Source organism: Scleropages formosus, chromosome 5 (genome assembly GCF_900964775.1).
Source record: "Scleropages formosus chromosome 5, fSclFor1.1, whole genome shotgun sequence".
Lineage (NCBI taxonomy): Eukaryota > Metazoa > Chordata > Actinopteri > Osteoglossiformes > Osteoglossidae > Scleropages > Scleropages formosus.
The window spans coordinates 25,919,420-25,936,604 of NC_041810.1; the positions used below are offsets into that span (position 1 = coordinate 25,919,420).

Consider the following 17,185-nt stretch of genomic DNA (forward strand, 5'->3'; position numbering starts at 1 on the left):
CCCCCCCAGTAGGTGGAAATACATTAGTGTCACTTTCAATAAATCCATAGACATCAGAGGGGCCTTGTGCAGCCACACGACACAAGTGCACCAGGATGGGGTGGGGGGGGGGGCACCTTCAGCCAAGACATGCAGTTAAGAGGAGTGAGGGACAGTGAGGACCGCCCCGCAACCAACTTTACTCTGTTTTTACTCCACACAGCACTAGAGATTGCCCCCAAAGCGAGGGAGCCGCTCGACCGGGAGGCAGCGATGGCCTTGAACCCGGGGCGCCCCCCTCCCCCTTGAGTTACCAAGTCGTGTCAAGGCTCTGTATTGCATTGTTTCACTAACACTGACCTTTGAGGCACTCGGCAGGCGACGCACGAGGAACACGAGTCAGTCTCTCGTCCTGGTGCCACAACCGAGGACTTTGGGGGAAGTGAGCGGGCGAGAGATGGCGAGAGAGACACGGAAGCAAACCGGGGCAAGTCGCATCCTACGGGGTACGGCGGGAGGCCAAGCGGCACGTCGAGGGTCTGGCTCCTCACCGGCGAGTTGCGGGTCACCGGGAAAGGAGCGCCTCCGGCAGGGCCGGGGGACTCGTCTGCTTTGGCACGCAAACAAACGGGCAAACGACGAGCAAACAAAAACAAAGGCCCGTAACGCATAACAGGATTTCACAGGCAACGCGATGGTAAGCGGGAGTGTTTGTCCCAGAGCCACGTCGGTGTTTAGGGCTCTCGGAGAGTTAGCGTGACTGTCCTTGGTGTGAGTGCGCCTGTGCGCGTCGGGGAGAGACACAGTGCGTGAGGGGACGTGCGAGACAGCTGTTGTAGGTGCACAGGCAGCGCTGTCCCGGTCGGCGCGGCGGGTTGCCGTTAATCACACACCGACACGCACCGCATTGATCGCTTTCCGCCGAGCTGCTGCCGGAGCGTAATCACTCCGCCGGGTAAATATATAAATAATTAAACAGCTATTTTTCTCTCCAATTTAACATCTCACCCCTTTGCCATCCTTCCACTCCGCTGTCTATTCTCGGTCCTGAGAGGAGCCGTCACTCGGAGCGCTCGCTCTAATAATAACAATTCCATTTTTTTTCTCTCTCTCTCGCCGCCGATCGCTTTTTGATTGCTCCGCGAGCCGAGCCGCGTGCGAGGAATCGTCGAAATCGTTAAAACGGAGCCGCGGCTCGCGATGGAAAAACGAGTCAGAAATGTCGATAAAGTTTGCCGTGCGCTTACAAAAATGTCACGGAATTATTAAAGATCCTAAATAGTAATTGAACCGAAGGCAGCAGAGAAGAATGAGCCTGTCAAATACACACAATCATGCTACACGCTGTAAAACAGAACACGGCTGAATAAATGGCCGCCAGGCCGGGGTCCGGGTGGCTGAGAGGTCAGATCCCGGGAGCGCAGCTCAGTCCAGGTCACTTCCATGGGCTCCTGAAGGACATAAATGGACAAAGAGGAGAAGCGGGAGCGAAGAAAGTGACTAATTAATTTGTACTGGCGCTCCAGACAGCCTTCGAGACGCGGACACGGCAGCCGCGGCACAGGGAAGAGCGCAGAGATCAATACCCACGTGTAAGTAAATAATCAATACGAGAAGAATAACGGGGTGACAGTTAGCGGACAGCTGAGTCCACAGTGTGTCGCGTCGCATCGTGTCCCCGGGGGCTGTCGGCCAGCGCCGCCGCTGTGCCACATCTGCCGGGCCATTAGCCTAACAGGCCGGAAGGGACGCGGCACGTGGGCGAGACGGCGGGGGGCGCGGCGGGCCGGTCGCGAGGCGGCGGAGGAGCTTGTCGGAGCACGGATGGGCGGCCCGAGGTCGTCAGCGGCTGGACGAGAAGGACCTCGTGTGTCGCCGCACATCTTACCGTAGAAAATCGGCCAAAACGGCGCAGGAAACTTTGCTCTGGGAAGGAGTGGGGTTTCCAGAGGGAGGATGTGAAAAAACGCACAGCCGCTTCCCAGATCCGACCGGGTCGCTTCCGGACAGCCCCCCATGCAGAAAGACAAGACACGGTACACAGAGACACGCAAACGGGGACTGTGCACTGTCCACAAAAGGAAAAGCGCCAAGGTGGCGCAGGGACAGAAGAGCGAAATAAGCAACGCGAGGACAGCCGATAGGTGTAAAGTGCCGCCGTCCCATCGCTCAGGTATCGTGGTGCACGGGGGGCTCTGAGAGGCCTTTCAAAGTCAACGAAACAAGGCACTCATCTCCCTGGTTGAGAGCGACGGGGTAACAGACGGGAAGGGACCACTCAGCGGGAGCGGGTCCAGCTCCAGAGCCGAGCGCACGACCGCAGAAATACCACAGAAGTACCGGAAGCACAAGGACTGACACACGCCCACCCACACCCACACACCCCCCCCCACACACACACACACAGACACACTGAAACCAACGTGTGCGTGAGCTGCCAAAAGGTCAGTTTGTTAACACGTTATTTTGCACTCAGATGCCTTTTGTGAATGAGTTTTGGTAAAACAAACGATAAAAACAAGTAATTTTTCATCGGGCGAATACAGCAGAGACTAATTAAACGCCACGGGCTGCAAATTGAACAGATTGCGTCGGACGCCCGTCCGTCTCCAGCCAAGTCCGTGTTCTAATTCATTTCAGCAAAATGCTTTCAACTCATTTTCCAAATGCGGTCGGCAGCGGTGGAAAGCAGGACACCAAACGAGCCCGTTCCCAAAGGCGTCTGCACATAAGCATGCCGGCGTGACGCTGAGGATTAGGGCCCGACGGTCGAGCGTTTGCGCCACGGCTCCGCCTTCGACCTCCGACCTCCAGCTCTCGGTCGGACGCCTCTCGCCGCTCATCCTCGTTCTCATCAACTGCTCGGCCTCCGCATAACCTCCTCATCCTCCCGACGCGGCACAGCTTCCATCTCGCCTTCAAATGGTCGAGCGCACGAGCCCGGAGCGGCCTCTCGGAGTCAAAGCGCCAAGGTCGATGCCACACGACGCCAGAAGCAGAATCCAAAGCTGGATTTCACGGGTCGGTGGTGTGTATCGTTAGGTCAGGTCATACAGGTGATGTTTCCTTAGAAAATTAAAGCTCTGCTACACTAAATGTGTGCATAAACATCATATGACGCATCACCAGCCCATGTCTTTGCTTTATAGGTTGTTGACGATGAATGGTTACTAAGCTTTATAGGAAGCTTATTATTTAAGAGCATTATTTTTGGAAGCATTCTCACTTTACAGCTTTTTTCCCCAAGTGCCTAAAACTTTTGCACAATACCGTACGTGTATCTATACCTAAAGCGGAAGTAATCATTTATCATATATATATGTGTACCGTTTAGTTAAGAGACGAAACTCTAAGAAGTGTCGCTCTGAGTCTTGACAAGGAGCCCCAAAAACCATGCAGGCAGCCCTGTGCCAGAAGCCACCCGCCTGCACGTTCGCGTTCAACACCCAGTTGTGTGTCCCGTGTGTATTTATTGCCCCGTGGCTTCCTCACACCCTCCAATGCAGGGATGGACACTCATGTGACTCATCCTCATCGTTAATCTGCGCTTATTAATTCACATCGGCGAGCTAATGGCAAATGCGCTCCGCTGTCGCTTGGTTGCTAAGAGGTTTCATTAACGCGCCGCTGCCAACGAAAGGAAGGACTTCGAGCTCTACGTTCGCGTCCGAGTCGAAAGGGCGCCCTGCCCCGAAACAACGGCGGCCTGTTTTCTAACTGGGAGCGTCTCCATCGATTCTCCATTAGCGTTACAGATGAACAGTTAATGGGCCGAGCACAAACCACCGCCCACCGGCACACTTAAACAGGAAGTGAGGAATGAGGCTGCAGGCTAACAGCGAGCATCTGGCCACGCCGCAATGTGACGGCTACGACGGCAAGCCTCCCCGCTCCCGCTCCCGCTCCGCTCTCTGCTGGAGCCAACCGTGACAATTACCAATTCGCAACCTGCCAGGCTGTGGATGGGGTCTCCCATTAGAGAGGGGGGAGGTCAGATGGAGAGGAACGGCGCCCAAGAAGACAAAAGAGCACTTTGTTAGTACCTTTTACTGTCACTAATGGTGAGAAATTATGATCGCTTGCCACCGAACCTTCCGGAGGAGAATTAATCTGCAGCACGTTCTTGCGCGGGTGCCGTCAAGCCGGTCAGGCCGGTCAGGCCGGTCGTTCTCCACCTGCCAACTTCCTGATCGCGGTTACCCGTCCGGTAGACCCCGGTGATTTATGGAAGCCAGCGGTTTCGCTTCGGAGATGTGCCACCTTGGGTTTCTGTGACCGGAGACAGCAAAGACGTGGAGAAGTGGCCCCTGACCAAGGCCGGCTGCCCAGTCAGACCCTTTATTGGCTCATCAACAGACGAAGTGGACACAAAGACTGCAGAACAGACCTCAGTCAAAAGAGTCCGCTCAGGAAGAGCGGACGACCCTTCAGATCTGATCAAATAAGAGAAATAACCTCTTGGAAACTAAAGCATCGATAGGAGCGCTCACTTATTACAGAATATAACTATTATTTTTATTATAAATAGGTATATTCCTTGCAACGTGACAGGTGCGTTTCGAGGGGGGTGCCTTCATCAGCGTCATGTTACAAGAAATATCGCTCTTTGCACTCCCGTCTGTACTATATTTTACTGTATACGCCAGGGGCTCTGAGCAACAGCGTGGTGGTGTGGCAGGTCTGGGGTTCAAGTCCAGCTTGGGGTGCCTTGCGTCCCTCGACCCTTACACCCCGTGTTGCTGGGTTGGGCTCCGGTTCGCCGCTTTGAGACAGCGTGTGTGCTCTGACCACCATAACCCTCAAACGGATTCTTACATTCATGTGAACGCATCTTCTGTCCCTTCAAAAACACCTCTTAGCGCGTGGTATCGATATCCGCTCAAGATCCACCAGGAGTATGAACACCCCAATGTGTATAAGGTGCTCAACAACAAGTGGATAAACTGAACGGAACACGTAACAGAGCGCGGTACCCTATGTAACACCACGAAAAGCCCGCCGTTGCCGCGTAATACCACAAACGGTGATTTATATTGATCTTAAACGTTCCCTTACAGATCCATTCGCCAGCAGGGAGGAGAGACCTCATTATCGCAGTGATAATAAGGAGCACATGAGCCAGCTTCCATCCATCCTTGTTTAGAAGAATGTTTCCCATCGTCGGTACTAATGGGGCCTGTTGCACCGCGCTGAGGGTGTGTGCTAACAGGGAGATGTAAGCTCGTTTGCGATTCAATGTCAGGCCCATGCGGACGAATCGGGACGCATTTTAGTCCAGACAAAGCAAGCGAATGTGGGCCGCGCTCCACATGGCTGGAATTGGGGGGGTCCTGTGTTTGTGTCTCAATGCTTTGGATCAGAACATTAAGAGTTGGAGTCTCTTCGCGGTCATCCAAGTTTTTATGGGGCAGCTCATACAGTGGTTAGAGCTGCTGCCTTTCTACCCAAAGGTGAAAGGTTTGATTCTCACCTCCAGCTGCAGGACCTTTGAGCAAGGTACTTACCCTGGATTGCTGCAGTAAAATCAGCCAGCTGTATAAATGGATAAATACTTTCATATTGTTAGTCGCTTTGGAGAAAAGCATCAGCTGAATGAATAAATGTTACAGAAAGAAACCAGAGCACCCCGTGGAAACCCACAGAAACACAGGAGGAACATGCAAACTCCCCGCACGCTCAGCCGGATTCAAACCCACATCCAGCGCAGTGCCCAGGAGATACGTGCTGCTATACACTGGATGTATAAACCAGCCGCAAAAAAACTGTGAAAATGAGTTCAGGACAGCCAGTCAAAACCAGAAGATCCATCGTGGACACACACAGTCCAACATGCTCCAGTTGCCCTGTATGTGTCACCTGTCATCACTCCCTGATGATGATGCTCGAACAGGAAACCTTGGTGTGTGAGTGTGTGTGTGTGTGTCTGTGCGCGCGCGCATGCTCCAGGATTGGCAGACAGCGTTCTCCAAACCCAAATCAATCCTGCACAGCGATCAGGCCTGCTGTTCCAATCAGAGAGTAAATGGCATTTAAACACAGACTGACTGGAGACAATTTACACTCCAGAGACTGAGAAACGAGGAGAAACAATATTATTTTAATGCGGCTAATCAAAAAAAGCTATTTGTTCCACGCGGTGTCGGACTGATTGGATCTCCCCGCTGATGCCTCCTCTCGGCCAAGCAAGAAGCACGGTAATATAGGAGAAGATCGACGCTGCGCCCAATTCTGGAGAGGATTCGCTCGGGGGGGCTGCGGCGGCTCCACGGTTTCCTTCGACCGGAAACAATCGGCCTCGCAATTCGCTCCCTGCCAGCCGCCGGGCCGCAATAGGATGAGACAATGAGAGCTGCCCGTTGAAGCACAAATGCACGAATTGTATTTCTTGTGCCACACAAACACAGGGGTTGCTGTGTGTGTTGTGTGTGTTGTGTGTGCGTGGGCCTGGAGGACATTTAGTGGGAGACGTCCAACGGGGCGTGCCGAGTCCAGGGAGTGACCAAGTGGGGAGCGGGCTTTCCCACTCTTATTCTTACGTCCCATATTAAATCAAAAACGTAACACACACAAGTACAACAACAACAGCAAGAGCACCACAACAAAGGACGCAGCAACACACACGCCAACCCACCACAAATCACAGTCTAAAGGCACCAAACCATCTCAACCAGCACACTGCACCTTCTTTTCTTCCGCCTCACGATGAATCCCGACACGTTTACAATCACATGACAAAAAGTTTACCGCGGTGCTCATCCACTCAAACACGTTGTATTAAAGCTGCACCGACAGGCACTACGTGGCTCTGTGAAACCTGTTTAGGTTCTACGGCGCTCTACGAGACCCTTTAAGGTACTCTCAGACTGTACCAGGCTCTGACACTCATTTCAAGCTACTTTGAAGCTCTGTGTGGCAATCTGAGGCTCGCCATGGTCCTTTGGGGTTCTACGATGCTCTGTGATGCCGTTCATGATACTGAGGCTCTACGAGGCCCTTTGAGGCTCTGTGAGGTCCTTCAAGGTTCTCAGAGGCTGTACTAGGTTCTGACAGGCACTTTAAGGTACTTTGAGACTCTGTGAGACTCTATGAGACCCATTGAGGCCTTTGAGGTATTTTGAGGTTTTACGGGGCCCTTTGAGATTTGACAAGACCTTCCAAAGTTCTGCAAGGCTTTCTGAGGCCCTTCCAGGCCCAACATCCTGCAGTGGTCCCACAAGACGGTTAAGCACTAGGTTGGAGATGTGGAAGACAGACCATCTCGCTCCCCGTGGAAATGAGCCGGAGGTCATTCGTGTCGTCTGACAAATGGAGGCTGAAGGCAGAAGAAAGGGTGCGAGAAGGAGGCTGCAGGGGATGGGGGGGCACAGGGATGTGGGGGAAACTGCCAGCCTCAGCATGGTCAGGGAACAGGGCTAGTCAGCAGAGTCCCCACACACAGACACACACACACAAGGACATAGGCACAATCTTACAGATCCACACATAGAAACAGAAACATCACACAAATACACAGCAAAATACGATACACAATCAGAGATCACATTATTTAGCTATCTTCAAATACTCACACACATCTGAGCATGCAATGTTATATTTCAAACAGACACACACATGCAAGCACCTAATCGTTCATACCTCCAAATCCACACACACAAACAGATCAGTTATATAAATACACGCACACACACACACACACACACACACTCGAGCCCACAATCAGTTATCCTTTCAAACACACACAGACACACATACCCAGATCCAAGTGCACAATCAGTTATACAATCCAGAACAAAAGGACAGAGATACACACGCATTCTGCTCCACAGTCTCTCCCAAGCAGGCTGATTCTCTCTAAAATGGATTACCCTGCACACGTCCGCAAACAGAAAAAAAAAAAAAAAAAAAGTGAATCCGTTTTCCAACAAGAGCACACATCTATCTTGGCGCTCCCTGTCCTGCTGCTTCCCTTCCGCTATATAAAAGGGCACCAGGAGAACAGCTAAGCATTCTGGGCCTTAATCAAGTCCCTATTCTCCTTCATCTCCATCAAGGCTGCGCTCTAAAAGCCTTCCGCGGGATCCTTTTCATCATGTTACGCAACCTGGGAGCGTCCCCCGAACGGCGCCACAGAGCTGAGGGGAACCGTGTCTCCGGGCGACGGGACCGACGGGCATTTACTGGTCCGAACTGCGTTCGCCGCGGGGGGCTAATGAACCTCAAAAGACCCGCCCCCTAGCTCCGCCCCACGCAAATTTATTATCGCCTTCAAAGCGTAACCGTGATGTTCGCCGTTTAAACCGCAGGAGGTCATTTCGATCCAAAGCTGTAAAACCAAGTCTGTGGGCACAGGGAACTCGCACAAAGACAGCCAAGGGCTCATCTTACCGCTTCCGCTCTTATTCATTTGTTATGCTACTTATCCCGATGTCATCGTCAAGGCAGCCGTGATGAACGAGGCGAGTCTCGAAGGGGCAACGCTTCTGGGAGCGCCAAGCGATCCGAAGCATTCTGCGACTCAACTAGCGATGCTAACTCTGTTTCACCCTGCCAGTTCCACCTGCCGTCAACATTTGCTTTTAATTTCCAGGATTAGAAGTGAGCGCAGATCCTCGCGTGTCTAAATATAGGATGTTGCTGAAGCTGCTTCCACAGTCACGTATGCAGCCACGGAAAAGCCTCCACTCCAGCTCTCTGTCATTTGCCCAGTTGCTCTACACGCTCTATAGACACGAGTCCACTGGTTGGTGTTATTTGCCAAAGGCAACGCGTGCCTGCGAGGGGTCGGGATTTTGACCTCAAACTAGTCACCCCACTGCATTTCTCAGGCCTGCCCCAGTGCGCCCAACCTTCCGTAACCCTTAGGTTGAGGAACACTCAAGTCAGTTACCATTTTTTTTACCCACTCATTCCACCGGATAATTTGTACCAGAGCAACTCAAGGTCAATACCTTGATGGAGAATTCTACAGCAGGAGGTAAGACCATCGAGTGCAACGCAGCAGCTGTAACTACGACGCCACCTGCCTCCTCGGAGCGCTGGCTGAAAAGGGTTTTATTGCTGCTCTGCTTATCGGAATTCTGCACGCGAATTCGTGCACGCACAGACACACTCCGAGAACAAAAAATAAGACAAATAAAACAAAAATAGCATCCACCCGACTCTTGTGCAGCTACCCCCCATGGCATTTGAGAAACAGACTGGAGCTTATCCGCCGATTCACAGCAAACGCCGAGAGCCAAATAACTTCCCTGAATCAATATTTGGGAGCCACAGCCCTGACGGGCAGATTAGGGTTACGCAAACCCCAGGAACACATTTAATACACATAAAACCTGGATCAACATTTAAAAAAAAAGAAATGAATAAAATAAATCCGGGCAGAGCGAGGGCATAATTAACATTCACTTGCAATACAGATGATAATTACTTTTACAGTTAATTGGTTGTTAGCCAAATTATGAAAATGCCTTCATAAATTGAACACGGTGCACGGCAACGATAGGGACGGCATTAAACCGAACATTTCACAGCGCTGGACTTATCCTCTTCATCGCCGCCGCAGCTTCATTTCCCCTCCTCATTTCGCATACAAAGACAGCAATATATGTTGAGGGAGATATAATTTGCTTTTGTATTCCAGCCCTGATTGGTCACGGTCAAAGCACAACGGCAGTGTGCTCACGTACCGCAAGGACACAGACCGTGCTGCCATACAGTTCCGAGCAGTGCTCTGTCCGATACCTGTCCAAACACTAAACAGTGGTCCACGTTTCCATATGAGTGAGTGTAAAACCCGTGTCTCTTAGTGTGGGAGCACCGCGGGACCCGAGCTGCACGATGCGGTATTGCCCAAACGCCTTGTTGACCGGCACTGGGTCTCATCTGTCCGACTGTGCGGGTCTATGACAAAATCCCATTTGACAGCAAAATCAAAACCACTTTGCTCCTCTGTAAGCCTAATACAATCCATTAATGCAGCAACAGAGTCTTCGCAGCACGGAACATATCCGGGACTTAAAGCCCAGTTCAGGTACGGCCAGCCGTGAGAGAAAAAGCAATAATCGGACTTTTGAAACGGTAGCGAAAACCGATTTGTCTCCACAAACACACCGAGGACAGGAAAAAGACACTCAGTAAAGAGGTGTCTGGTTTTTTTTTTTCTGGGTGGGCTGTCGCGGTCACATCAACCACGCTTGACACGTAGCCTCTGAACTCCTTCAGGCATCACGATCGCAGGAAGAAAAGACTCGAGCGAAATCCGCAGAGATCTTTGTCATTCTTGTAGTGGTTATTATCCTTGGTCTCCAAGGCCTCCACCAACTGGTGACATCCAAGGCAGGCAGATAGTCCAGCGCAAGGCACCACCCTGTCCAGAAGCGTTGTCCTTCACTCGATCTCCAGGACCGAGACAGTGGACTCAATGTCCGTCCAGTCCACTTGGATTAGCAGCTCAGCGCAGAAGCGAGATCATTTCACAGTTGACCGGAAAGGTCAAGGAAATCCAATTTTATGGCTCCAGCAGTGCAGATGTGTCCACCCTCCATGTGCCTCGTGACACTAAAAATGGAGGGAGGCTAGCGAAACTCAAGAGGCCAAGATTCTGACGTTCATCTCGGGCCTCCAGCGCAGGTGGGAGGTCGTTACTCCTGGCTCTTTGGTGTAACCAGTAGGACTTTAAGTAAAGATCCTTTCGAGACTGTAGAATGAACCTCTTCAGTAACTTTTAATGATATCATTATTGATCTGCGCTAAGGACTTAAGAAACTATGTTGGCAAAGACCCGTGGAAGCGAAACTGAAGCTGGCAACCGCACGATGAGACCACCGCAAATAAATCCCTGTATCTGCCATTTCAACGTGATAAACCCTTGGAGTGCTATTAGTAGAGGTCAATGCTCAAACTGAAACGGCTCACAAGAGATAAAAAAAGAATTTTGAGATCATTAAACTTTCCTCATCGTCTATTTTCTTGACAACGTTATGCAGCAACTGTTCCGACAGCGCGAAAGGGGCTCCCGTTTCCCCAAAAACTCGACGGATTCCAACAAGACCTGAGAAGCCTGTAAAACTGAATTAAGAGAAAGCTAAATGAAACACTCCCACATCTCACTCTCACATCATCCTACGAGATTTAATTAGAAACCATGACTGATCAAATTATCAGTTTGGAATGAAATTCTTTCTGTGGAAAGTAATGATGGGTCAGGCTGGCCAGAGCGAAGACGCGATCCATATGAATTTACCACGATGATGACTGGCAGAGCAGGGCAGGACGGTGCTTCCATTCCCCACGTGATGAACAGCTACTGACAGTGTGGAAACCCATCAAGATCACCACGGCGCTCAGTGAGGACACTACTGGGGACTCACTTCCAAAACTCGCACGGGGCCCTTCAAAGTTCATTCAGAATTTATGTCACGTCTCAGAATCCAAAATCAAACCCATCTAATGCTGTGGTTCCTGGGAAACAGCTCAGAGAACTCAAAACTCACCCAGATGCAGTGTCTTCTGCCATAGCTCCTCCATCTCCGCTGCCCTTACGCCAAAACTGCCGGTGTCGCTTCTGCCACTTAGTTTCAGTTAAGGACATCAGAGAAGGTTATGGACTCACACCCGGCACACAAACCCCAATGTGGAGAAGCAACAAAAACTCGGTGGAGCGATCGCTGCAACACTCGGTAAGGTGCACATCAGCAAGTCAGAAGAGCGGGGCTCCCCGGACAGTGATTGTCTTCAACAACACTGCGTAAGGCCACGGCCTGGAAGCCATGAAACTAAGACAGGATCAAACCAACCCTTCGAGTAAGGCCTCGATCAAGGGTACAGCAGGGGGTGGGATTTAAACCTCTAAGTGCAAGTCAAGAGCTGTAGCCACCATACCATTTACTGCCCCTTGGAGAAACAAGGGAACCCACCTTTGGTGTGTTTGGTCTGCCTTGTCCCCACGCAATACTTCATCGCCCATCTCCCTCCTACAGAGATTCTCTTTGGTTTTGCTCTCAAAACCCCACCTGCTAACGGCGTATCAATGACAGTCTCCACAGCCTCAGGCGGCCGGAATGCCGCACGGCGACAAAGGCATCATTCGCCGGCAGCCCATTTCCACATCTGTTTAGCAATTGATTCCGTGGAAGAACAAAGGGATAGAGAAAGAGTCCAGCGGTTTGGACGGAACCGTCTCTCCCCGAGATGAGGACGGCTGATGACCATTTGCATAACGGAGAGTTGCAGAGTAGAAAGGAGCTCGTTACAGCCAAACCAAATTCCATTAACCCCGGGGTTAGACAGCTCCGCGCTCCTTGTTACGTCGAGCCGTTGCCCGGGGTGCACGGGAGGGGGACGTGTCGGCATTTAAAAGATTCAGAGCCACCGAGGAAGGGTGGCGGGTTCGAATGGGGTAATTGAGAGAGACTTCCTTACCCTCTGTGCGTTTAGCACCCTCACCTGCCACAATGGCACACGAGAGACTTGCGGCTCATTGGCAACCGGCCGCCTCGCCGCGCTGCCCTTATCAAATGTGCAGCAGCACCGTAATAAAAATGAAGACATTAGCTGTAAACGTGCTGCTGTAATGTGCCTCCAGATTTGCCGCTGCGACATAACCGCTTAGTCGCTGGAGCCTAATTTACCGTCCCTTCTGGGCCTGATGAATGCTGAGAATTACATTTTTTATAAGCGCGGTAACTGGCACCGAGACGCGCGGTACCTCATCGCCGAAATTCATCTGTGACGCACAGAGCCCAGACCAATCGCAGCGGGACTCCGGATGTCCTAAACGGTCGCCGGCGCTCCGGTCGTGACTGGTGAATTAAAGCCTCTTTAACTGGTCGCCCATCGACGCGGCGGAAAACAAAGTCGGAGGCAGCAGCCCTTCTTCCGCGTGTCGAGCAACCGTTCGCCAAACCCGGACCCAAAATCGTGAGAAAAACAAAAAAGCGCCTCCGGTCCGTCCCCTCGGAACGTCACAAAGAAATGCGGGAAGGGTGTCAAAATTCAGAGGGCAGCTTGTGCCTTGGGTGATATTGCGAAATGAATAATGCCTAAAATAAGAGGAAGGTGACACGAGCGAGCTTTCATACAGTCGTCGCGCTGACAGCAGCCTATGGGGTGTTGCGCCACAGCACACATCACACATCCAGCAGTACACTTCAACACGTGTGCTTGTAGCTGCTTTCATCATGAATAGCGCCCTTTCATTGGGATATCAAAGATGGAGCTCCGGCAGAAAATCTGAGCGTCGACCAAATGGCTCCGGGTCTTTTGCATCATCTATGAGAAGATGAGATGAGCTCTGCATGACAGAATCAGCAGCAGCGGTCAAGGGAAAGCTGCAGGGGGCGTAGCGGTTAGAGACGCCCCCCTCGAACCGCCAAAGACCCAGGTTCGAATCTCGCCTCCTGCTGTATTACCCTTGACCGAGGTATTTGTCTTACAGTTACTCCAGTAAAAATGACCCAGTTTAAATCATCATAAGTAGCTTTGGGACTCCAATAAATTATTGTAAATGTTGGAGTGACAGTAGGGGAGGCTAGCGGAACGGCCGTAGCAGGAGCGTTGCTGTCGCCAGGCCACGCCCCTCCGAGTCCACCCAGAATCCTCTAGGTGAGATGAGCACACGGCTGAGGAGTTCCATATCCTGAATGACAGCCCCGGTCTCCAGTTGTACAAATGCGCGAGTGTGTGTGTGAGTGTTTATCTTCCTTTAACCATCATCCATCCACATAAAGAAGCGTTTCTTGCTTTCAACTGCGCATTTGTACAACTGTCCATTATTTTCCTCCTCAAGGCCTTCGCATCTTCCACCAAGCTTAGGATCCACAATCAAATTCTAGGCTGGGGAAAAAAAAAAAAAAATCGGACAGGTTTGTAGTTGTCAGCGCCATGACTATATGTGTGTGTGTGTTTGCACAAACGTGTGTATTTAATTAAAGGCCTCTATTCATCGGCAGCCCAGTGAAGCTGCTTGGCTCCCACCTCCCGTCGGTTTCAGTAAACACTCCGGAGAAGGACAGACGAGTCTTTGTGTCGCCGGTGCAGCGGATAAAGAGGGCAGCGTGAGTGTCGACGCGGCAGACTCTGCAAAGGACGTTTCCACCCCCCCCGGGTACACGCACAGCCCAAAGTTGACTGGAACCCGGCTACGGTGCAGTGCGAGAACAGGCTGATCTGAACACGTTCGTTTAAAACGCCTCCTCGACCGTACCGAAGGGACGCCGCGTACGAACCCAGGCCCTTCAGGTGCAGGATGAGAGTTCTAACCACGACGCCATACGCACCGTACAGGTATAACTGCACAGCAGGACCCTGGAAAGAAACTGACACTTTGTAGAAGACCAGAAGTTGTCTATGAATTTTGAAGTTGTGTGAATTATAAATATGTTTTCTTGCAGTTGGCACTGAAAGACCGTAATTGGTTTAGTCTTCAATTCCGAGCTCCCAAAAAAAGTTTGCCGGCACTTAATTAAAGATGCGCTGCGATACGGAGAAACACGTTTCAAAGAGAAATTCCACTTCTGTTGGGAACAAAGAGAAAGTCCCGCTGGCTGGAGAGAAGGAGACGAACAGGTGGGACGGGAGCCCTCCGGAGGTGCTCGCACCCCAACCGCCCTACAGGGGGCGCAGTGGAGAAGGGCGGAAAGGCCAACCGGTGAAGGAGCAACGCAGGCCTGAGGGTGCGGCGTCTGTCCGTCCCGTACGTGGGACTGAATGGGGTGGGCAGCAGCTGCAGCTGGAGGACCGGAGAGTGACACGCAACCCTCCTTCAGCAAAGCGGGGTGTCCCAGTCCACCAAAGGCTCTGTGGAAAGTTCCCGGTGTGCCGGAACGTTCCGGAGCGCCGACGCGGGGACCGGCCGGCGAGTGCTCCACGCGCTCACACACAACTCCGTCTTTAGAAAGGTAATTAATTCCCCGGAGTGGAGCTAGGGCTGTTGTCCCCGACCATGGGGGCAGCTGACAAAACATAAAGCGTCTGTCACGGCTCGTCCTTAAACACCAATTACAGCGCGGCGCTTCTCCGGCGCACACCGCGCTCCTTTCATCTGGTGCGCTGCCAGCAGCCGCTCTGCCGACATGCCGCTCCGGCAAAGAGGAGGTGTTCGTTGCACTCACACCCTCACCCACACACACACACACACACCCTTTTTGGCACGGACCTGAAATCTTAACCCTCAACTGCAAATACATAATATTTAACAGTTATTAACCAATATTTTTCTAAAACTTTTCTCCAAGGTGACTTACAAGTTTGCCGCGTACATTAAGCCACTTGCACTTTTTTTACCCATTTGTACTTCTTACTTCATCAGTTCAGGATAAGAACCTTAACGGCGGAGACCACTGCAGGAGGTGGGATTCAAACCCAGGCCCTTAAGGTGCGAGAGCTATAGCAGTAAGTGAGCATAAAGAAGTACAGGAGAGGGTCGTTGGTCACAATGTGCTCTCATGCGAGCCAAGGGAAGCGGGAGGGAGAAGAGACATCTGAGGCGACGAGTGCCGGCCGAGTCGTCGCCACGGCGATAACGGGTGCCGGCGCTCAAGCGAGACCCACAGCGAGATCCGCTCTTCCTGTCCCTCGTACCGCGTGCCCATCTGCTCACGCCGCTTCCGCCCCGAGGTCTGCTTTCACATTCGGCGCACACGTCTGCCCTTATTATCTAAACGAACTTTAATTCATCAAGTGGAACGTCGGCCATATGCGGCACTCCTGGCACCGGGGCGCTTTCTGACAACTAAGCTGTGACCCCCGGTCCTCCAATCTGGATCTGCGTTTTGATTACGGATAAAACCGCCGCTTCCTTTGGGGACCTGGACCCGTTCCAGCGCGCTCTGTCCCCTCTAGCAAGTAGAATGGTGGTACAGCAGCGGCGCTGGGCTGCGGGGCTCTGGATCCAAATGCGCACTCCGTGTGGACTTTGTATGTTCATGCAGGTTTGCTCCAGGTGCTCTGGTTTCCTCCCACCCTCCAAAGGCATGCGTTCAGGTAGAGTGGTGACTCTACATTGGGTGCAATTTCCTTGTGATGTCCTGACTCGCGCCCTATGTTTCCAGGAGAGCTTCTGGACCCCCATGACCCTGCATGTTGGATTGATGTTCTCTGTAACCCAAGAAAGACCAGGAAGGAACTCTGCCCCCCCGCCGCCAACACCACCCACCATGTTTACGGGACCCGGAGATTGAACCGGCGTGGTGCCTTACCCTTCCCGTAGCTGAAGTGCAGCTTTATGGCTTTGCCTTGGTTGATGTGCAGGTAGGTGAACCACACGGCGAACGTGAGCAAGACCAGCAGCAGCAGGAGTTTGAACTGCTTCCGAATCTTCTTCACGGGGAAGCGCAGCATCGTCGCAGCACCGTCACCTGCTCAGCAGCTGGACAATTCGGACCGCGGGTCGGCTGCGTCTGACGGGGAACGCGGGGGAAGGGTGTCATTTTGACAGCGATGAGCTGCAACCTAATGTCACCCAGCAGCTAAACAAATCAATGGCGGCCCCTCGCTACGTGTCATAACCAGGCACTGCTTTAAAATATCACGCTATTGAAACACGTAGCACAGCGATGAGAACTGGGTTCAAGTCCCGTCCCTGCCGCTCTCCTTGATCATTCATCTCTTAATTCAACTGACACATTTCTCCCCATACTCTATATTAATACTGGGTAACATTTATGCAGCTGGGTCATTTTCACTGTACCAATTCAGGGTATGAACCTTGATCAGTGGCACTACAACGAGCGTGGGGATTCGAACCCAGGCCCTTTCAATACAAAGCTCTAACAGCTGCGCCACCTGCTGCTCCCTGCCGATCAAGGAACTTACCCTGAATTACCCCAGTAATGACACTCAGCTGTACAAATGGGTCACTGTAGGAAGGTTTGGGTAAAAGCATCTGCTAAGCAACAAAATTAATAACAATAACAGTAAGAATCCATTATTTACGACAGCATCACTGACATGGGAGCGAAAAGCCTGGTGTCGGCCCCACTCACTGCGGACGTCTTCCCCTCTGCGCTCCACTCATTCTTGACAGTCAGGGTCTAATTGGGGCTCCAAGGTCCGGCAGCTGCTCCAGCGCCGTCCGGCATCTACATCTCCCTGGCAGGTGTCGTCCTTTCGACGCCACCGCCGCGCTCTGATGTGACTCTTCCCACCGGCTGCAGCCGGAGCAGCGGGAAACAGAGGACAGGCAGGAGGAGAAAATAGCAGTCGGCCG

At 52.1% G+C, this 17,185-nt stretch overlaps 1 protein-coding gene across 2 annotated transcripts in view; it reads right to left on the reverse strand.

The window, feature by feature from the left end:
• Positions 1–17,185, reverse strand: part of b4galnt4a (beta-1,4-N-acetyl-galactosaminyl transferase 4a) — a 97,652-nt gene that overhangs the window by 79,110 nt on the left and 1,357 nt on the right. For both annotated transcript variants that reach the window (XM_029251824.1, XM_029251823.1), the window contains 2 exons: positions 16,962–17,126; positions 16,176–16,376 (listed from right to left, as the gene is read on the reverse strand). In XM_029251824.1, coding sequence (XP_029107657.1) covers positions 16,176–16,317 — 142 coding nt within the window. In that variant the 5' untranslated portion in view covers positions 16,318–16,376; positions 16,962–17,126. The remainder of the gene's footprint in view (positions 1–16,175; positions 16,377–16,961; positions 17,127–17,185) is intronic.